The sequence below is a fragment of the Halyomorpha halys genome, unplaced genomic scaffold, assembly GCF_000696795.3.
Source record: "Halyomorpha halys isolate HHAL.00 unplaced genomic scaffold, Hhal_1.1 Scaffold624.1, whole genome shotgun sequence".
NCBI classification, from domain to species: domain Eukaryota; kingdom Metazoa; phylum Arthropoda; class Insecta; order Hemiptera; family Pentatomidae; genus Halyomorpha; species Halyomorpha halys.
In genome coordinates, this window is record NW_027106861.1 from 411142 (window position 1) to 434186 (window position 23045).

A 23045-nucleotide genomic window follows, 5' to 3' on the forward strand; every position below is an offset into this window, starting at 1 on the left:
AAACGTCGGCACATTAAAATAAGTTAATCATACTTATTTGTGTTTTCATTGACCGCACCCCCAACCATCTTCTCCTCATTTCTCATCCACGGTCAACTATCTCTCATAATTATTTAAAGATATTGTTTGAGAAAACAGAATTAATGACAAAAGATAGAAATGTTCAAAAGAAAATAGTGAAGACAAATTATGAGAGAATTAAAATAACAAATAAATTCAAGTACCTGGGGGAAATTATATGTAGCAATGGGTCAAAGAAAGAAAGCATAAAAGAGAAAATAACTAAATTGGAAAGACATAAGCTTTGCAACAAGCAATTTATATAATAAAAGGAGCCTGTCAACAAACGCAAAGATAAAATACTACAATACAGTCGTCAAACCGGTGATACTGTACGGAATGGAAACTGCTTCCTTCCCCAGCCTAAGGAAAATGTTAGGGATAGAAAGAAGAATACTAAGAAGAATTTATGGCCTAAAGAAGACACTGGAAGGCCATAGGTTAAGACCTAATAAGGAAATATTCAAATAGGAAAATGATTTGCAAACGGGAATAAGAATAAGAAGACTAAGGTTCTGCGGACATATGGTGAGGATGCACCCAAAGAGATTAAATAGAGAAATCTTCTATAAAATGAGAGAGTACAAGAGTGCTAGGAGGTACATCAAACAGATGAGGGAAGAAACTGAGAGACTAAAAATAACAGACCAAGACTTTTCCGATAGGGATGACTATGGGAGAAGACTAAAAGAAATTAAGGTCCTAGTGGGGGAGAGAGGTGCGAGAAAGGGTGTCTCATGGACCAAAGAAAGAAAGAAAGAAGGAACAATCGGAAAGAATGGGGAAGAGGTGGGAAGAAAGAAGCAAAGAAGGGGTATGAAAGGAAGTGAAACTATAGATATTCGCCTGGTCTTCAAGGCTGTTCCGTGAAAAAAAAAAAATACTTCATTAATTGTTAATATTTTACTTTTACAATTAATTTTTTAAGCTATACCTACCTATAAGAGTAGAAGTACAACAACTAACAACACTAAACTAACCATATAAAACCAATTGTAGACAAATTATCTTTATTTCTACATACTAAGATATCATCATCAGGATCTTCGTAAACGCCAACACAATATGCTTGCAGAAGATCTAATGGCAGTTCAGCAATGTTCGTCTGTTTAAATCCAGTACTACCATCGACAATTAGTTTTTGGACTAATTCATTACAAGTTTCATCACACCTAAAAGAAAAGTAAAACTTAATAAAATAAGTGGTTTCAACTTAATTTTTCAACAATTAATATCAAAAATGAATTCACAAAAAGCATACCTTAAATCTTGAATATCGTATACTTTATTATTGATTAGAATCCACAATCCACCATCTCTATTGTGATTTTCAAGATCTGCTTTTCGAATAAATGGTAATTCTTCTCCTGACTTTGATTTTGCTATGAAAAAATAAAAATCAGAATGTCGTCTTAAAAGTTTTAGGAAAGACTTTAACCAGAAAATAAAACAATGAGGTGTAGATAGTTGACCGTAGATTACTGATTGGAGAGGTTTGTCGGGCCGTGTGGTCAGCAAAGAACAACATAAATAAACAAAACAATATTTATTTATTTTATGCCGACGTTTCGACCTGAGTTTCAAGTCTTCATCACGGAGTAAGGCGTAGAAGCCGGGCCAAAACTGAATATATATTATTATTATTATTAGATTATAAAATAAATAAATATTGTTTTTTTTTATTTTTGTTGTTCTTTGCTGACCGCACCCCCCGACAAACCTCTCCAATCAGAAAATAAAACAGTTTCCTCAAACCTCTTTTTTTTTAATAGTTGAATATCTGTTGTTTTTTTTAACATATTCAAAAGTTTTGGCTGGATTTTTATCTTATTGGAATTTATTAACCCTTTACAATTAACCCTAAACAAGAGTTGAAGTACTTTAAAAACTTTTGATTCATTATACTTTTAATATTTATTGGGTAGTAAATGAGGAAGCAATATATTTGTAAAGAACTAAAAGGTGTAACATAAATTTTTATGGTCATTTAAACTATTAGTTTAAAGTAATCTCTAAATTAAAAGGAATAATTAAAATACAGTACAGAATAAATAAAATACAGTTAAAATTAATATACAAACCGGGGATTCCAGACCAAGCTATATCATCTTCATCTTCACTTTCCAAACCGGGTATATACCTATTAAAACTTTCTAACGAATCTAGAAGAGGTAAAAGTAAATGCAACCAGTCCTCTGAATGCATGAGCAATGGAACTTCTTCATGAAGCATTACAAGCGAAAATATAAGCTCAGGTACAAGAACCTCTGAAAAATAAAATAACAATTAAGATTTTTTAAGAAACATGCAGGTTTCAATTGTGATTGATATTGCATTAGCCAATATACTTTTCTTCTATAATGATATAATTTTCATTTTACAATAATGGGTTTAAATATTATTTTTTTCAAGATTAAAATCCTATGGCATTTAAATCACAATGGCGTAGCAACAAAAATGCCTAAACCCTACATGGCTTAAAGTAATATTTCAAATATCAAGAATTATTTAAAAAAAAAAAAGTAATACAACAATATACATACCAATGCTACTCCCGCGAATAATTGATGATACTAAATAAAAATATTTATTTCCTTGAGCAGCTGTTTCAGTAGCAAGATTCATGGTACAAGTTACTTGCTTACTCAACTGTTCAACATATTTTTTTAATAAAGCTTCAGCACCAATCCGTGAATGTTCTGTAAGATACAAATAAGTCTGATGAACAAAACTTTCATAACTATTATCTTAATATTGATAAGTGAAGTCTGTTGGATGAACTACGAATGAAATTTGATGAACTAAGCCTTATATTGATTGAATGAAAAGAAAAAAATTCATTTGAAGATTACTGCGAAATAGCTATGGAAGATATAACTAAGCATCACAAATAAGAAATGATATGTTTTTGATGGGCACATTACATACTAAAAGAAAAAAATATATAATATAAACTACAATGCTCTATGTTTCAATTTTAGAAAAAAAAAACAGAAAGAACTATCACTTATCTCTCAAAATTTTATGGTAATTAAGAATAACAATAACAATGTTTTCTGCTATTTAAAATTATTAAGTTAATACCTGAAAATGGTTTATCTTGAGAGCTATGAGGATATATTTGGGCTATCAAAAGTCTCTGAAATTTGAGAAGAAGGCTAAGACTAGGTGATGTTTGATTGTTATACCAAGTTTCACAACCCATCTTTGATAACTTTGATTCTACTTGCCATAAACAGTTTCTAAAAATGAGAAAATTAGTAAATTAATAGTTAGTACATTATTCATTAAATGCTTAAATCATAAACAACTATCACTAATCTCAAAATAATAAAAAAAAAAAATTGTGTTTCTTTTAAGTTTCTAGATATTTTTTATAAAAGCTTCAACTTAATAAAGCAACAAAATGTAAACTCATGAAAACTGTTCACATTTTTTGAATGGAGGAGCAAATAATTTTTTTACGATAACAATAAATGCAAATCATTCAAACCAGAATAAATTTTTAATAAAATGAAGATGACCTGGGTGCAGTAAAAAAACAACTAAGATAATACAAAAACGATTTATTAAGAGCCAATGTTTCAGTATCTTGTTTTAGCCCTGCAGAGTAGAGAGAGCAAATGTTGGCTCTTCATAAATGATTTTTGTACTATTTATGTGCCTTTTTGACTGCACCTGAACAAACTTCCTTTTGTTAAATGCACATGGTCAATCAACGGTCTGCCAAGATAAAATTTGTTTTTATTTGGCATTAATTCAATAAATTTGAAGTAATACATTAGCCTATAGATACAAAAACATTTATGATAAGAAATCAAAATGTATTAACTAGTTTTAAATATCATGAAACTAAATTACTATGATTGATTACAAAAATTTAGTACTGTAATTAATTACTATAGTTTATTACTATCATTAATCAATTACTAATCATAAAATAAACAAATAGCATAAAGTTATGATAAGTGTGGATAACTACTATACTTATAACAGCTTACTGGTATCAACATCTAGAACAACGAAAAAATAATTTTGAAATTAATTATGTAAACTGACCTCAGGAGCTGCTTAACTAGATAAAAAAGAGGAACAGTAGTTAAATATTTCTCCTTAGAATTAGTTTCCAAAGAGGTGATTCCTTCAGTAAATTCTGTGTGTTCAGCTATAAAAAAATTCATAAAAATAATTTTGTAACAAATACTTTGATAACACAAGGCAAAACATTTTTCTATGTTTTTATAATTTCACATGTTCATAAAGTATTTTTCTTTTAATGCTGATTTCATATCTGTATTTTTTTTTCAAATAATGTGAATTCATCTTTATTAGAATTAAATTATATTCATTTTTCATAGGAATGAATATAATTTTTATACTATCATATTATACAGGGCAGGGAAAGTTTCATTAGAAAACATTAAAATATGTTTGGCAGTAATGATAATAATCACCTCTAATAGCAGCATCTAACGAAATTTCCAAGCCACCATCAGCCATTAAACTTGATACTAATAAATCTGTCATGAAATGTTGGCCTTGGCTGACATTAGTATCATGCCAATCTGAAACAGAACAATAAACAAACTAAATTGATGATTCTGAACCTACCCTAAAACTGCAGTCATCATACAGAGTCTTCTATTCTTTAAGTAGAGCATTAATAATTAAATTAAAATACATGATTAAGTGCAACTTTTAAGTGTAAGTACTCTTACCAGCAGCAGGTAAAAGTGATGATAATGTTTTCGCTCTTTCATCAACAGTAGGAAGCAGGATACTCCAGCCAGCTTGTAATGTAGCCTGTGCTGCAGCTTGAATTGTCTCAAGTACACCACTATTGCTGGCTAGTTCTACGACAATCTTCTTGATACTTAAAAGAAGGCTAGAACCAGTTTCAAGACCAACTGACTTCACATCAACATTGTGGATTGTCATTGAATGGAGCTAGAAAGAAAACCAAAAACATGAATAGCAGGAACACAGAAATCCAAAAGACACATTAAAATATTAATAACAAAACAAATATGAATTAAAAACTAGATCAATTGATAAATATCAAACAACAAAATAAAAACCCAAGACATTGAAAAATTAATGAACAAGGGAATAGGAATCTGGAATGATGAATATCAGCTACCAATACCATTTTTTGTTAACAAAATTTTTAAAACTTGATTAAATTAAAATTATTACAATTTAATGTCCTCCAAAAGCAGGGGTGACTAAAAGCAAAAATCAAATGGTACGTCAACCTAACAGGTAAATGGTGTTAAAGAAATAGGATAAAAATGCAAAAAACCCTGATTATTTAAGATACAAAAATAAGCCCAAATGAAGTGACAAATTACCTAGGATTAGATGTGAAAGAGGATTTAATGCGACCCCTCAGTTGGACTATCAGGAAATTAAGGTAACACTAGCCTTGAGTAGCCTCAGTGGTCTGGGGACCACTTTGTGGGGTCTCAGATACACAGCTACTAAGACCATCAATCAGGGAGTGGTTGCAGAAGTTCTGAAGTTTGTGTCCTCTCATACAGCAACAGAAAAGCAGGTTGGAATTGGAAAAATGGAACAGTGGGTGAAGACCCTGAATGGATCTACCTTGAGGATGTACTTTTCCAACATTACATCACAAAGTGGGTCTTATATAAAAAAAAAAGTTAAGATATAAAATATAAGAAAGTTCAGTGGGTCCAGCCCATATCAACCTAAGGCAACGAGGAGCTACTCCTAGGGTCCTCACTAGGCAGAAGAAAAAGCTCTGTATCACCCAAAAGGCAGAGTAAGGTGGCAGTAAATAAATATATATAATAAAAATACATTTTGGATATCAGTATTTTTATACTTTTGAATTTTATAAAGTTTCTAAAATAAAAATATTTAAGCTTGTATTTTAAAGAACACAGTTGATAACTTACCTGTAATCTTAAAAGATTAAGAGTAGCAACAATCATGCACTCCTTTTGCTGGGGAGGAGGCCAATCAGAATTACCCAGAGCACCTTCAGAAGACTGTTGAAGGATTTGATCTAACCTCTGCATTGTTTCAAGGCAGACATCGACCACAAATGGAACTTTAAGTCCCACTCTCCAACTCTCACTTGTACCCCAAGCAAAGCTCTGTAAAAATATATAGTTACTAGGAATTAATGGACAAAAAACTATAACTTTTTTTAAAAATAATATTTGTCATGAATATGTCAATGAATTTGCTACAGTAGTGCATATAATCATAATGATAATAAAAAAGGTGGATACGGTTTGGTACTGTGGTTATGAATAATCTACATCCTAAATTCAATTATACCACTCCATAGCTAAAGGATCAAAGAATTTTTACATTAAGTTGGGAATGCAAAGAGGTGGATGGATGTAAACCACAATTTTCAGTTTGTTTTGCCAACTTTTATAACTACTGCATGGTATAAGTTTTGATATAATCAAACAAAAATATTGGTCAAAATTTTAATCGACAGTTATATTTAAGACTTCATGATTGTGTGTATAAAACATTGTTTTCAAGTGGCTAAATAATATTTAAACAAAATACTACAACTGATTTCAATTTCAAATACTGTATATTGAATACCCAAATCATATAAAATTTTTAATCTGTTGGAAAGGGCTACTCAAGAGAAATCTGAAGATACCCATGAATGCACATGTTATCGATGTACACAGTGTCTGGTAGGTAAAGCATGGAGGTGTTTGAGTATACAAATCATCAATGGCTATCAAGCCTATTGAAATAAACAATGTAATCACTTACAAATGAAAGTCCAGCAATAGACATAAATAAATTTCACAGGCTGATTGCTGAAAACTGCTCATAGCATGCCTTCATGCTCAGACAGTTTTATTTGTCAAAAAACCAAAACTCTACCAACAATTTTAGGCAATATCTGGATGAATTTCCATTTACAAATTAGAAACAAGCTTTATGGTACTAGTAAAGATGATGCTGGATGATGTCAATTGTTCTGTCAAAATTCAGAAAGGGCTTTAACAGAGCTATCTAGCTATTTAACTTAGCCCTTGAGAAGGCTAGAGATTCTGGCTTCTAAACCAGTGCAATGATATTCACCGAACTTGAACAGTTAATAGCATATCCAGATGATATAGATACTGTTGCTAGGTCTCTTTGTGCACTAGAACTGATGCAAGCTACTCAAGGAGCCTGACAATGAAAGCAAGACCAAGTACATGCATATTTCTGACACGGAAGCAGCAAATTCTGTCGAAGGATTCTTAGAGTTTGGTTCCTCAATGTGTCTAGCAAAATGGAACGAAAAAATTCCCTGACTTTTCCAGGTTTTTTCCAAATTTCCCCTTGTATACTTCGGGACCTGATCGTGTCTCACTTCAGGTATTCCGAGTTTATTTTGGAATATTAAATTATTTATTGTGGAAAAGGGGGGTTGAATTGTGAGACTTTCTGCCTTTTAATGAACACTGATATTTTATTTCTTTTAAGACAAAATAAAATCTCTGAGAGGTAAACTGTTGTTAGTGTGTTAATTGAACAATTATTTAGATCATATAAAATAATAACAGAACATGGGGTGATCTCATATACTAGATATTGCTTATCTGTAACATCTTCTTCTCTTCCCCCGCCCAGGTTCAGTGGTGGGCTAAATGGTGAAAACCATGAATCTTCGCCTGGTGTTATAAAATACGTCTGTCTTGATCAAGGGCTGGCCAGCTAGTTGTCGGCTGTGGCAGCATCTTTGAGACCTTCTGGTGTCCGCGGCAAGGAGGGCATTAGAAAATGCGACCCCTGACCCCGACTTCATACAAACTCAAAAAAAGTATGCGGAAATCGGATTATGCATATCTGACACCCCTAATCAAGCAAAATTAACTCGAACTAATATTTTTTACGAGGTATAGATAGTTGACCATAGATTACTGATTGGAGAAGATGGTCGGGGGGTGCGGTCAGCAAAGAACAACATAAATAAACAAAAAATATATATTTATATGTCAAAATATGTTTTTTTGTATTTTTAAGGTACTGATAACAAACTTAGCTTAACCACCTCGATTTATATTTCAAATGGTCACTGTAATATTCATTTTATACTCAATTAAAAGAAAGAAAATAACATAGAGTTTTGATACGTGAGTGGAAATTGAAAGTTTAAGAAAAATTCTAAGAATTCCTCAAATATGTTTTTTGGAATGCTAATTACGAATTTAAACTTTGTGACTTCGAAATTTACACGACACCCCTTTTTCAAATTCCCATAGTTTAGGGTTTGACAAAAGCTATTCAAATTATGTAAAAAAATTAATACAATTTTTTTGTATCAATATGTTATAGTTTCAAACAAAAAATATAAGTGATCAAATAGCAACTTAGCACTCTAGAAATAGAATACGAAAATAATGGAAAATCTAGTTATTATAAATTTTACAAAAAGGATGGGTATCTTTTGATTATACACAAATATTACAAATGTCAACAGGTCATTTAACATGGGATTCCATTTGGAAAGCTCAAAATGGTTTTAATTTTTTTTTGGGGGGGGGGAGGAGGGAGGGGGATGAATTGTTATAATGAAAAACATTGTGTTATACTTTAATAAATTATTAATTTAATTAATAAATCCCTGCATAATAGTTCACATAATTTTTTTGTGATTTTTCATTTTTTATAGGAACTATCTTGGATTTTGGAAACATCTCATCAGCCAGTTTATCACGCCGAGATAAGACAAATTCTAGAAGGAAAATCTTCTGAGTTAGAAATAGAGTACATCCAAAACTCAGATGGGAGAACAAACTGAGTGACTAATGATGCCAAAACACTGCCAAGAGTAAGAAACTGGAGAGAGGGGACAAAGGATCAATCAAATCACTCAACAATAATTTAGTGTTCAAGAATGATAAGGATATTCTCTTCAATGAAAAAAATTCTATTACTGTCAACCTATTCATGTTAAATATTCACAGGTCTCACAGAAAACCCAAACCCTCTTTTCATTTAATTATTTAATGAAACAATTTATTTGCTCCTATAATAATATTATTTTCCAAATTTAAAATTATAACAGGATGAATTAAACTCAAAGAATTACCTTCTTCTGTAGCACCTATCAAAAACAAACAAAAAACAATTTTGTTTCTTAGATTCTTTAATCTTCAAATCGTAACATTGGTCTGACAAGTAGATTACAGACAAAATTGTTTTCCTTTAGAAATCACTAAGAACAAAGCTTCCAATTAAATTTCTGTGCCATCATTAAAAAAAGTAAGAACCAAGTAGTTTGACTAAGTTCTATCTAGAAACAACTTTTAATAGGAAACTGTAAGCTTGAAGCCCTGTTTCTAAACACTATGGTTACAACAGTTACAACCTCATCAAACAAAGGTAACAAAATAACAATTTCATAATTCATACTACAAGCAGGATACCATTAAGGTAATTATAGTTAAAATTGAAACAACCTGAAGTATATATTTTAAAAAAAAAGAAGTTTACACCAAAATGAAGTAAATTTACCTGTGTAGGACCTGCAGCAATACCAATGACTTGTCCTGAAGAAAGTGCAGGGATGAAAGTTGGTTCATCACTGATACTAACATCCCCCATCTGTGCATATTCTTTTTTACCCCACGCATAAACTTCTCCACTCTCTGTCAATGCTAATACATGCACCATTCCAACAGCCAGCTCTTTAATAACTTTACCTAAAGTTTTAAGAATAAAAATGTTCTCTTCAAACTAATAATAAATTTTAAAATTAAGTATTACATGTAAATATTGAATAATATTTACAGGTCCAAATTTATAAAAAGCACAAGTCATAAAAAATAAAATAAAATACTGAATTAAAATTAATTAAATTTCAGTTAATTACATTACATTTATTATTTGCAACAATAAAAAGTTTTTTTGTTTTTTTTTTTAACAATGTGCAGTATTACAATTACAATTATTTTTTTAATTTAAAAATGGACACTTTATATTTCAAATGATTAATTCTTAACCAACTTATAATTCAAAATAACATGAATGAATTTTGAGATATACATATATTTTTTAATGAATAGATTATATTTATTATAAATCATAGAATGTAAATAAAATAACCATGAAAATTAAAAAAAATTTAAATAGATACAAAAATATAAGTATTGAGGTTATGTCTATTAAGAAAGAATAAATATTCACCTTTAAAAGCAGAGATTAATTTTGGAAATCGAACATGTTCATCTGAAGCATGCCCAAGCCTAAAATTGTCTCCTTTTCCCCATGAATAAAGTTCTCCAGATGCTGTGAGTGCAAGACTGAACTGGTTACCGCAGTAAACCCTAACAACATGTACACCTTGCAATCTTTCAACCAGCTTTGGTGATTTACTTCCGTCACTGCCACCTCTACCTACATTACACCAAATTTAATAAAACTACAAAGTTAAAAGTAAAAATTGCAATATTTATGATTACATAAGTCTGCAAGTTTACTCCCAAAAAATAGTTACAGAACGAATATAAAAACCAATCGTATATTTAAATATCCTTCTCATTTCTCATTTAAAGCCTCAATTTGTTTTTACCAGACCCAATCAATTTAAGGGCATGGCTTTAGATGTCTGTTTGGTTTTCAAAATCATAAAATCTATTTTGCAACTAATTACTCTAAAAGTTTTTCTATTTCGGATTGCAAAACCAGAAAATAAGAAATAGCTATTTTTGAATAATTATCAAATAAAAAATAACCTTTTTGTTGAAGAAAACTAAGTATTTCAGTATTTACACTGAATATGTATACAACTTATAGAATAGAAAAAATGAAATAAAAAATTTGGTATGGTGCATGCATGACACAAATTTCATGAACCACCCTACTGATGCATAAATGACACAAATTTCATGAACCTCCCTACTGGTGCATACATGACACAACTTTCATGAACTACCCAACTAAGTCCTCAAGTTTCATGGAGATTAGTGGGCTCATGTTTAAGTAATCACTATTTTTGAAAGAAAAAAAAATCTAAGGCGAAAATTATGAACAAAAACTTTTTATTTTTCTGTTTCTTTAAAAATTTATATTTCAGGATTTCTCTAGGTGCGAATAATGCATATCAATTTTGTTCCTGCCAAGAATACAATTTTTAACAAAATATAAGAAAGTTGTAATGCAATTGAGAAAGATCGAGTGGTCTCAATTTTTCCTTATCGAAACAGATATTTCTATTTTTTTTATTTTTTTCTCCTTTAGGTATTTTAAAAATTCTTTACTATTGTTAATAATGAAAGTTTTTTTTTTTTTCAAATAAACAAAATTAAAGGTACTTAGGAGGAAGGTTTTTAAAAATGCACCATTTAAGCCCTCTCAGACTATTTCAATGAGGATAAGGCACAACTGATATTAAAGACCATTTAATTGTTAATTGTTGTTAAATTGACCGTTTAATCAAGTAAATAAAAAAAATACAAAAAATTGATTCTATTAAGTAGTAATTCCACTTGGATTTTATTGAAAAAGTTGTCATATTCTAGAAATATACCCGCCTCAAATATGTAATTTCGGTTTCATAAGACTTTTTGTTTTTGGTTTTTGCTGTTCACACACAGAACATTTTGGAAAAATAAAGTTATATGGACTCAGTGAGCCTGAAAACATGTATTTCCTTCGAAAAGTTAAATATGAAATTCTTCACGATAGCAAAATTTCCCTTACTATAAATTGGATACATAGGTAAGTGAAAGTAAAATAAAAAACTTGAAACACTACCATCAATGAACAAGTTGAGTTCAACTCTTGGTTATAAAGTACTCTTTACAGACCAATGGCTAAGTACAGTGGTGACCTGGCCAGGTGGTCATCATGATACTCAACCAGCAGTGGTGATCTGACCCGGTGGCCATCATGATACTCAACCAGCAAGTCTAATCTGAATGCATTGGATGATCATGATAATACAGAATATAAGTTTTCTTTCACATCCAGGCATCAACTTGGGTCCATATGTAAGAAAACCAGTACCTTATCCCCTCCACTTAAATAATACTCATTTTAATACTGTTTATTTTACCAAGTTTATAGATTTATAATAATAGTGGATAAACCATAATGTAACACAAAACAAACAAAAAGCGATAAAAAATCTTACCCAACTTTCCATAATCTCCATCACCCCACGAATAAACTGAACCAGTGTCAGTCACAGCTAATGTTTGGGCATCACCACTTCCGCAAGCAACATCAACTACATGCTGTCCTGAATATAGAAAAAACATAGGTTTTAATTTAAATATATATACAAATTTCTAAATTTTAAGGTGTTCTTGGTCTAATAACATTTGTCAGATTAAAGGACAGAGAAAATAAATATTCCATTCATACTATTTTTACAAAATATTACAAGTCAAAATAAAATTAACTAAGTCATAATTGTTAACAGCATTTACAATTAGACTAAGAAACTCTCAAACAATTTTTTCACCCACTTATGGGGGGGGGGGTAATAGAGCTTGAGGGGATCCCAGCAACCATGTCTCAAACATATAACATTAAAAGGCTTAGGACTTGAGAAAAGATGCCCATCTGCCAGAACTTGAATTTCATATTTAAAAAAGTTTTGAAGGCACTGGTTTGTCAACCTTTGAGAAAAATTTGAGGGGAGTTAAGCTGTCAGACTAAAAGATCAGGATAATAGGTTAGGTAGTGATACAATTTAAAGGGAATAAGGCCTAAAACTAATAGAATATTGATACCATAATGTGGAATATTGTAGAAACCGTAGTATAGAGCATTGGCTATTGTAAAATTGACAGCCAATCATCAGCTTTTAACTGAAATTATTGGATATGTTTAAGATTGGAAAATTCTTACACTTTGATTCAACAGCTTTTAAATTGTTATTATTGCACCAATGCTCAATTTACAGTGTTTTCATGTACCCTCAATTTTACATTACAATAAGTCTTAAATTTGAATTAAAAAAAAAGAGATAATTTTATTTCATATATTTGGCATAAAATGATTGATTTTTTAAAGTTTATCCACCTTTTAGAGCAGAAACGACTGTAGGAAGACTAACATCTTCACTGCTACCATGACCTAACCTTCCATAGTTACCACGTCCCCATGTGTAAAGTTCACCACGTTCAGTGACAGCAGCACTAAAATCAGAGTTCGTAGACAGGTCAAATCAAAATATCTTAATACACTAAAAAACTTTAAATCCTTAACCACTAAAATTTCTAAATACCTATAGCTACTACCAGAAGAAATTCTTATAACTCTATGGGAAGCCAATCCTTGAATAAGATGAGGTTCACTTCTGGACTTGGTATCCCCGTGACCTAATCTTCCACCATCACCCATTCCCCAAGAATAAACTTCTCCTTCCGAAGTTAGAGCTAAGAAATGTTTACCATCAGCTCGACATGAAATATCAACAACATTTTTATCACTCAATGTTTCTATTTTTTCAGGGCACTGCAGTAAAGAAATGAAACCACAATTTTATGTAAATGTTGATTAATATTAACAATGGATAAGTCCAAAATGAATAAAAACGCTTACCACAGCTTCATTGTTATTGGAAAGTAAATAGACCTGATGATTAACAGTCAAAATTAGAACTGATTTCTCAGAACAAGACATTTTTGCAACTCCTATTTCACCTAACTGATCACAGGCCTCAAGGCTCCACGGAACCCAGCCCCAGGTTCGAACTTCTTGAAAGAGTTTTGTATTCTGAAAATTAATATATTATCTTAATATCTAACAAATGAAGTACTTTTAATTTTAAAAACAAAAAAAACCTCTAGAAATGTTGGAGGAGGTAGATACGGTGTTGCTAATCTATCTAAATGAGCCATAATAACAATAGCTGCTAGCTGAAGATCTACAGGTTCTGAATCATCTGATGGCATATGGAGATAGCGTAAAAAACACTCAGTTGCACTAACCTGAAATTATAGTTTATATATCAATGGCATTTAATGATTTAATGCTGAATATAAATTATAATATTATTAAATAATTACACAAGTTGTTTCACTCCATGTTTCATTAATTCTATTCCCTTTAAATGATTCTATATTTGCAAGCCGTCTTAGTAATGGGACAAGAGGAGGGTTTTCAACAGAAGAATCATGTCTGTCAAACATTAATATAACAATTAGTATTATTGTTTTATATACTATAAATATTAGTTATAACCAAAATATCCACATAGTTTCATACTTTTTATTATCTTTAAACTCCTACGTTTCAGCTATTCCCAAAGATCTATCAACTTATTCACTATCATAGCCAAACATTGATTATCACACTATTGCAGGCTAGTATGCCTTTGTCAAATTTTATCATTAATCAACAATTATTATCAAAGTTTCACTTATAAAATATTTAGTCTAAAATGTCTTTTTCACTCTATCACTATACCAACAACATAGAGTGAAAAAGACATTGTAAACTAAATATTTATAATAAGATAAAATTTGACAGAGAAACAATAGCCTACAATAGTGTGATAAACAATGTCGGCTGTGATAGTGTGAATAAGTTGATAGATCCTTGAGAATGGCCGGAATGGCATAATGGTAGGAGTTTAAAGATAGTAAAAAGTTTTATAATTATAACTAATAAACAAACCTGTCTCAAACAAGATATTTCATTAAATATACTATAGATAGTTCAGATAGAATTTTTATTCTTCTATTCTATTCAATCGACACTACAACTCAATGTTGAATCCTTGTCTCTTGTGCGAGGATTTTTTTTTTTTTTTTTTATTCACTTACTTAACTAACAATTGTGTTCCCATATTACATTATGTTTGCAAATATTAAAGATTATTCAATAACTATTAGTTATAAATAAATCATTTTTAAGAAGGGGGTAGCCTAGGCTATAGCTCTTGTAATATGTAAACAAAGCCAAGCAATGTGAGCATGTTAAGTGGATAGGTGACTGCGCAAAACGAGTGAGAGCCAGGTTGCCAGATCAACCAGGTAATAAACAACTGTCGCTCAGTAGGTGAGGCACAACAGCCAACTGAAGGCAGCTTATCCCAACTGGGCATAGCTGCTTACCTTAACCCAGGGGAAAGAAACTGCTTAACTGTAGTTTCAAATAATTATTATTATCTTTAAACCAAAATAAATAATGACACGGACGGACTTGATAGCTCAAAAATGACATTGTACTAGTTAGAATTCCACATAATTACAATTGGGCCTTTTCTATAAGTACCTAAATTATAATTTTGGAGTGATGATGTTACAGCAAATAAGCTGCAAATTGAGGGTAGTTGTTGGGATCAAAACAATTGTTAATTTAACGTCTTACTTTTCTTGCTTTGATACAAATTGTAATATCATGGATAAGGATTATGTAAAACCTCAAAAGTTGAGGGAAGGGTTGACCATTATTTTTTTTTAAGTCAATTACAAAGATTCATTATCGGAAATAATAAACACAATTTTTTAGGAGAGTAAATAAATAGTATGTAAATTTTCTCTTTACACAATAATTGGATAATGTTGACTAATTTATAATGACATAATAGGGTACCCAGATAAAAGAGCAATGAAGGTATTCTTCCATCAATCCATCTAGTCTTTGTAAGAAATAACAGTAAGGTGTATAAAGTACTTATGCTTAAACTTGCATATTAAAACCTAAAGTAATCTTAAGGCATGCCAACCTTTCTACATAACTTTTCAACATATAATTCAATCCATCATTATGCCACTATAACTAACCTAGCAGCACTGAGCACCTGACAATAAATAACCAACTTTTTTGGTTGGAAGTAGTGCTTTGGTTCAACCTGTAGAGGTCTGCAGACCACTGAGCCAGAAAATGAACGAAGTGTGGACTGCACCCACTCTCTGACTTAGGAGGAAGGGAGATCCTCTCGAGGAAAATAAGGTTGCTTAAAAGACACTTTTATAGTGCATTTATGAGTTAAAATCCTTCAATAACTATCAAACATCATGAAAGCTTAACAATAAAACCTCCAAAAGTTGCCAGACACACACACAGCCTGCTATTGTGAATTACTGATTCAGAGCTTTAGGCTTTATTTATTGCTATTTGGGAAGCCTAAAGACATTTGAGCATTTGTGTGGTTGTTTAAGTAATGGCTTTATAACTACTGATTTATCAAACTTCCATTTCATATTTTATTCTTCTGAATTATATTCTTAAATCATTTTTCACTTTTTATAAAGAAAATTGTATAAATGAAAAATAAAACAAATAATAATTGATTTTCATCTCCAAAAATAAATACACACAAATATAATTTAATCACCTGTTATCTCTGTTATCAGATCTTTTATTCCATAACCGAAGAAGTAATAGAACTGCTTCCAATAAATGACTTAAAGTTGCTCTTTGAACAGCTAGTTCAAGAAGGAGGCACAAAGCATAATGTTGATCATGAAGAGGTATTTCATGTAATTGGGATGTGTAATTATCATCTCTAAAAAATGAAGAAAAATTAAAACAAGTGCATATGAAATAAAAATATTTCAAAACTGAAATGACATTTTACCCTAAAACAACTAGGCGCAAAAATTTTGTAGAACGATCAACAACTTCAAGCCACACAGAAGAAACTCCAGCATCATCAAATAAGTTTGCTTCAGGTAAAGACTGCAAGGCTTCTAATGATTCCTTAAGAATCTCAGTACAAAGATCAGAATCTTCACCTTTTAAAATAAAGAAATAATAAGATATCTTTTTTAAGTCCATTATAATGTTTTTATTATTAAATAAATGTTTAAAAAAGTGGTATACGAATTCTGATGGATAACAAACAATTTTGCCAAATTTCAAGCACCGAAGTTTTTCTTTTGCCTCAAATCTTCAAGTCATCCATGCTCATAACAATTCAGAACTACATGTAGACTTATTGTGCCTTGGTGGATCTCCCCCCCCAAAAAAAAAAATTGAAGCAGTATGGTTTAACAACAATTAATAGTACAATGTTCTACATAATAAAATCATGTTCAATGTTCCCACCTCCATTTTTATATGGTAAACATTTAAAAAATGTTTTGTGAGGTTAAACCAGGTAAACTCAATAAGCAAGTATCTTCAAATCCTAACTCCTTATCTAGCAATTCTGATTGTTACAATAACCATGTAAGATCCACTAGGCCGATCTGTAGACATTACTAGCTAGTAATAAAAAAATATTGAAAACATTCTTTAACTGCTACCGATAACCAATATCATGTTGGTACCAGACTCAATATATGTTATTCAGAAAATAACCCAAAACCACCCTTCAGCATGAAACCCCAATATTCTAAATTTTCATTCAAGTAGTACAAGTTGTAGTTTATTGAGAAGAAGATAAAGGTGATTGTGGTTTAAACAATGTTCTTAAAAAGCATCCTTTCTATTCCAACCCTTTTTCTAAATAATCCCCCCCCCCAACCGTTCTAATCAATAATTTTTATATTAAATTGCATACTAGGCAATACTCCATATAACAGTAAGCCATTAAGCAAGCGTGTACCAGCTGTTACAGTCTTGCATCTTCTTTAATCTTACTCCCATCTATGACAAGGATGACCACCATCCTATTTAATTATCATTACATAGAGTGGAATACACTAAAGAGAAGAAATAACACTTAACCTAAAGTATGTATCTTCAATCTGTATCACATAAAAAATAAAATAAACTGACCTGACCTCCAAGCACGTCTAAGAAATGCAAATGAAAAATTTAGGGCAGCTCTGGTGCCTACTTTAGCTAATCCTGCAGAAGCATTTTCCACTAGTCTTATGCTTAAAAAATTAAAGGATATTAATTTAAATTTCAAGTAAATATGATACATTTGACATCTGATATAAAAAGATACCTTTTATTTGTAATAAACAATGAATTTTTGGCTTGATGTGACTGAGTTTTATCATTGTATTTAGTGGGCTCTGAAGTTCTTTGCCTTCCTAAAGCTACAAAATACCTATGTGATATCATTAGCCTTTGTCGAAGTCTGCAAGATGACAAGGCACTCCCAGCAATAAATCTACAAAGTTCCCGCTGTTCATAATGAAGCGAAGATAAACTGGCCAACAAATCTTCATGTTCTATAAAATAAAAATAAGCGAAAATTTACAATAACACATAATAAGCATACCAAAAAATTAATTATCTTATCTGACTTTGATTTCCAGCCCAGGTCCAAGAATTCAAGACTTTTTGAGAAGAGGTAGGTTTTGGTTTACTTTTCAACTGTGGTGCATCAGAGGATAGCTGTTGGCAAGGACTACAATTGCATCCCCTCTGAGGACCACAGACTCCATCGCAACAGGTACAATTTAATACTCGTAATCCACAATAGTAGACACCATTCTCCCCTAGTCAAAAAAATAAAAGTAAAAAAAATAATTTTAAATCCATTGGTTGAAACCAACACAATACAATCACCAAACCTTTATGCGATAGGGCTCCAGCAGAATTTAATAATGACTGGCTAAAGTCTCCAAAAAGTTCTCCATCCTTAACTAGCTCATTCCATGAATGAGCTAATTGAGGTCTTCTAATAGCTTCTTGAAGATCTGTTTTCAGCCATTTTGTATCAAAACGAGAATTTGTAATTATATTGACATCTAAATGAGTACTCATGTCGTGATAAATGGGGCTATAAATTGCAAACAAAATAATAAACAAAAAAAATACGAACAAAAAAAGAAATAGGATAACACAATTTACCTATTACTCTACAGACAGGTATTTCATGAAATTTCGCCAATATTAATTAAAATAATAATGAGATTGATAACATTTGTCCCCATTTTCCGAAAGGAAAAGGTGTGTCAAAAGAAATTAAAAAAACTCCAGTACTTCCAGACATTGCTTTAAGCAAATTAGAAGTTGACAGCTCCTAGGCCGATTTGAAAACAGCGATAAACTAATCTTTACACTACTACTTCCCAATGATAAACAACAAAGAGGTTTTATTATATTATAGATTCAGTGTACCAAGGATGTAGTTTGTTGTATGTTACTTAACATAATTTTTCTGTTTGAAATAAAATAGTTCAATAAAAATTGCATTCTTGCAAAAAGCACTACAGGTATGGGAGGAAGCGTTAAGCCAATTAGGAATAACTATCAACCAAATTAAATGAACTAGGTAAATGAATGGAATATGGTCCGGGTACGGTAAAAAAAAAACTCAAATAGTAGATAATTATACTATTTTATTGAGCCAACGTTGGAAATGAACTAGGATTTGAAAAGGCTAAAGGATGAGATGTAACTTCTATGAATTCGAAGAGAGCGTCGAGAGGGAATGTCCACACAGCTCTGTCTTTGGTTCTTCCTTTTGGAAGTCCTTCAATGAGTTGCTGGAAGCGCTTGAAGAAGAGTGGTTTCCTAAAACGGCTTACGTAGATGACGCAGTGGTGGTGCTCAGTGGTAGAACCGACATGAAATAACTAGCAGAAAGATAAGAAAACATTGCCGGTGAATTTCAGGAAAGAAATAAGTTTTTTAAAAACCCATGCCTAGGATTGGTAGGGCTCATCCAAAAAAACATAGTGAGATGATAATATATAGCTTGAGATATATAGAGATGATAGGCATTTCAACTGATTCCTTAGCTAACGAATAAAAAGGATTAAGAAAGAAGGTTTAGCAGGTCTTCCAAGGCATTAATCCATTTTTGACTGTTGAGAGTTACTGTCGCACTCCGTATGCCAAAAATGGTTAGACAGACGGATTAAAAAAAAAAAAGTTAAGAGTTACTGAAAGCATGCTCACATATTTTATTTTTGATATTGGTGTTTTGATTTATTATTAATTCTCAGTTACTTTAATAATGTTTATATTTTTTTAATAAACAACTTCCTCCATTTCTTCAGAAACAGTTATTTATTTGTATCAAACTTTATATTTTAATAAAAGGAAGATGGTCCGGCTGTTATCAAAGAAAAGCTCAAATAAAGATTAAACTATTTATATTAAGCCAACATTCTGCCCCACATTGCAGAGCTTCACCAGAGCTAAAAAAGATACAAACACTTAAATGATGTAAACATAAATGAAAAACAAATTTTAAATATGTACAATGAAACGTAAAAATTAAATAAGAATTATAAAAGGTTAAGGACAATTAATGGAAATAATAACAGATGAAAAGAAGAAACATAAAATAAAGTACAAACTAAGAGATGGAAAAAGAGGGATAAGAATGAAATCAACGAACCTTACAGACTCCAAGTCAGAGCAAAGGTGCACTGTTATGACAGGATGTATAGAGAAGAGTTGGGATTGACAGTTCAAGTACGTTGCCTTTGAAAATAATTTTAAGGTAAACCGTATAGAAAATTAAAATTCCTACCATAGGTTAGGAATATTGGAACGTAGGGGTGTTTGTATATTGTCAGAAAGAATGGGGATATACGGAAGGGACCTCAACTGAAAAAGAGGTGGAGTAGGTTGAGAACAGGAGGAACTTGAGTTACAGGGTTAACCTAAGAATCAAGGAGTTTGTTAGTCACTTTATGTCGGAAATTGTTGTTAAATAGGATCTGCTTCATACGTTGTATGTTGGTCTGGTGATATTGAGGGTCAGAAAGAGAAAGGGATTGATCGATGGATAAGGTTCTTACCAACATTGATTAATTGGTGTTAGGGGTGTTTAGAAAAGAAGTTGAGGAGTCTGCCAGAATAGGTAGGTTTGGTATAGGGAATCCAATTAGTGGATAGGGAACCATCAGAATTTCTGATAGTAGGTAGGTCAAGAAAAGGGTGGCAATGGTAAAATTCAGGTTGAACAGTAAACCGAAGACGAGGGTGGTAGGAGTTAATGGCTTATAGGATTTCGGAGATTCTGTCAGGATTGAGGACAATGAAGAGATCGTCAACGTACTTCTTAATGAAAATTATGTCTTGAGAGAATAGAGGTATAACGGAGTCGAGTAGGTAATTTAGAACAATATTAGAAATATCAGGAGAAAGGCAGTTACCCATGGCAAGCCTGTTAATCTGGTAGTAAAATTTACCATGAAAGGTCAGAATTTCTAAGAAATGATGTTACGGTAGGTGTGGCGGTTAATGTGATTGGTCTCAAGAAGGTTCCTTAAGAGTAGGTTAAATTGGAATATAAGTGGGTGGGTAGGGTCCCGTGCGGTTGATTTGTAAGTTGTGTCTGATAGTAGGATGTGAATTTTGTCAACATATTCAGTTTTGTCCATAACCACATTCGAGTTACCTTTGTTATTATATGTTGGTCATTAGATTTGAGAAAGGATTTGGTGAAAGATCTTATAAAAATAATGGAGAATGAATTGAAGAACAGAATGAAGATGGTTGGATGATAAAGCTTCCTCTCTTCTTCAAAAATATCAAAAAGCTCGTCTGGATAAATATATTCTAACTCCTCATTTTGGAATCCATTGATATAAATTTAACAGAGAATGAAGTCAATCATAAAGTTGATAAAGTCTGCATCTCCCTGACATACAGACACATCTTAAACCTTATAAAACCCCCATAATTCTTCTCCATTTCAGAAGCCCACTTTCCAGTCCTGTCTTTTATCTGGTTTTGTTTTTAAAATATTTAATTTAAGTATCACCCCCATACTTGATTTTATTACATTATACTTTATATTTACTATCCATTAATTTTTTTTTGTGTTTATATATCTTATTTTTAATTTATATTCACTACTTCCAACTTTAAAATACTTACATTAATTACTTTATTATCATTAGTGATTCTATCATATAATTTACACATCTCTGTACCCATATTTATATTGTATATTCTATTTTCTTCATCATATTATAATTATTGAGCCCATTCTTTTAACTTCATTTCTTTTGTGTATTCTATCCGTGTTATTTATATTTTTTTTTTTTACTACAATTTCTTCCCCCCTGTTATGTATATTATTATTTAATGTTTGTCTATTTTTAATATTTTCTTTAATTTTCTATACTGTTTACCTTAAAATGATTATCAAATGTAACGTACTTTAGCTGTCAATTCCCACTCTTCTCAATACATCGTCATAACAGTTCACTTTGGGTCTGTAAGTTACGTTGATTTTATTCTTATCCCTCATTTTCCATCTCTTAGTTTGTACTTTATTTTATGTTTCTTCTTTTCATCTGTTATTATTTTCATTAATTGTCCTTAACCTTTTATAATTCTTATTTAATTTTTACGTTTCATTGTACATATTTAAAATTTTTTTATAGTACAAACTAAGACTTTATTTTATATTTCTTCTTTTTATCTGCTATTATTTCCGTTTCCATTAATTGCCCTTAACATTTTATTATTCTCATTTAATTGTAACGTTTCATCATTGTTCATCTTTTTATATTTTTTTAAATTTACTTTTTTGTTTACCTCATTTAAGTGTTTGTGTCTTTTTTAGCCCTGATGAAGACCTGCAACGTGGAGCGAAACGTTGGCTCAATATAAATAGTTAAATTACTAATTGAGTTTTTCTTTGATCACACCCGGAGCATCTTCCTTTTATGATTACATACGGTCAAGCTGCGATCTTCCTTTATATTTTAATGTTTTTCTTCAAAGAAATTTATTTTTTATTAACTGTTCCTAGGAAACAATTGAAAAATTGACCAACTTTGTTCAATTTTATATTTACTCCTTCCTTTTTAGAACACTTAGTAGAATTTGGGATCCTTAATATTCACATTGAAATATGTTTGAACAGAACAGAGAAAGAAGCACGAATTCCCTGAGGACGGCTTAATGGATACTAATTATAGATATTCCAAATTATTTTAAATAATATTTACTAAAACTTCTATTATCTTTACATTTGCGCTTTAATTGACTGTTTTACTGAAAATTACGTTAATTATGCGAAATCCCTATTAACTTCAACATAGTTGCCTTTAAGGGGCGCGGCCTAATCTCCACCCCTAGCATAATTTAGCTTTGGACAACAGTATGGTTATGGCACCTCCCTGGTAGTTTAATATTATGTTTGATATATTGGAGGT

At 31.1% G+C, this 23045-nt stretch overlaps 1 protein-coding gene across 2 annotated transcripts in view; it reads right to left on the bottom strand.

The window, feature by feature from the left end:
• The window catches only part of HERC2 (E3 ubiquitin-protein ligase HERC2), a 63462-nt gene extending 44485 nt beyond the window's left edge, over nucleotides 1-18977 (bottom strand). For both annotated transcript variants that reach the window (XM_014427130.2, XM_014427129.2), the window contains exons 1-24: nucleotides 18769-18977; nucleotides 18489-18697; nucleotides 18219-18413; nucleotides 17915-18143; nucleotides 17740-17840; nucleotides 16595-16751; nucleotides 16352-16522; nucleotides 14076-14187; nucleotides 13851-13997; nucleotides 13609-13782; nucleotides 13292-13521; nucleotides 13087-13202; nucleotides 12191-12298; nucleotides 10243-10452; nucleotides 9571-9758; nucleotides 5982-6182; nucleotides 4779-5007; nucleotides 4515-4625; nucleotides 4120-4225; nucleotides 3145-3302; nucleotides 2604-2759; nucleotides 2142-2327; nucleotides 1322-1442; nucleotides 1085-1232 (exon numbers count right to left, since the gene is read on the bottom strand). In XM_014427130.2, coding sequence (XP_014282616.1) covers nucleotides 1085-1232; nucleotides 1322-1442; nucleotides 2142-2327; nucleotides 2604-2759; nucleotides 3145-3302; nucleotides 4120-4225; nucleotides 4515-4625; nucleotides 4779-5007; nucleotides 5982-6182; nucleotides 9571-9758; nucleotides 10243-10452; nucleotides 12191-12298; nucleotides 13087-13202; nucleotides 13292-13521; nucleotides 13609-13782; nucleotides 13851-13997; nucleotides 14076-14187; nucleotides 16352-16522; nucleotides 16595-16751; nucleotides 17740-17840; nucleotides 17915-18143; nucleotides 18219-18413; nucleotides 18489-18681 — 3747 coding nt within the window. In that variant the 5' untranslated portion in view covers nucleotides 18682-18697; nucleotides 18769-18977. The remainder of the gene's footprint in view (nucleotides 1-1084; nucleotides 1233-1321; nucleotides 1443-2141; nucleotides 2328-2603; nucleotides 2760-3144; nucleotides 3303-4119; nucleotides 4226-4514; nucleotides 4626-4778; nucleotides 5008-5981; nucleotides 6183-9570; nucleotides 9759-10242; nucleotides 10453-12190; nucleotides 12299-13086; nucleotides 13203-13291; nucleotides 13522-13608; nucleotides 13783-13850; nucleotides 13998-14075; nucleotides 14188-16351; nucleotides 16523-16594; nucleotides 16752-17739; nucleotides 17841-17914; nucleotides 18144-18218; nucleotides 18414-18488; nucleotides 18698-18768) is intronic.
• Between the last annotated feature and the right edge of the window lie 4068 nt (nucleotides 18978-23045).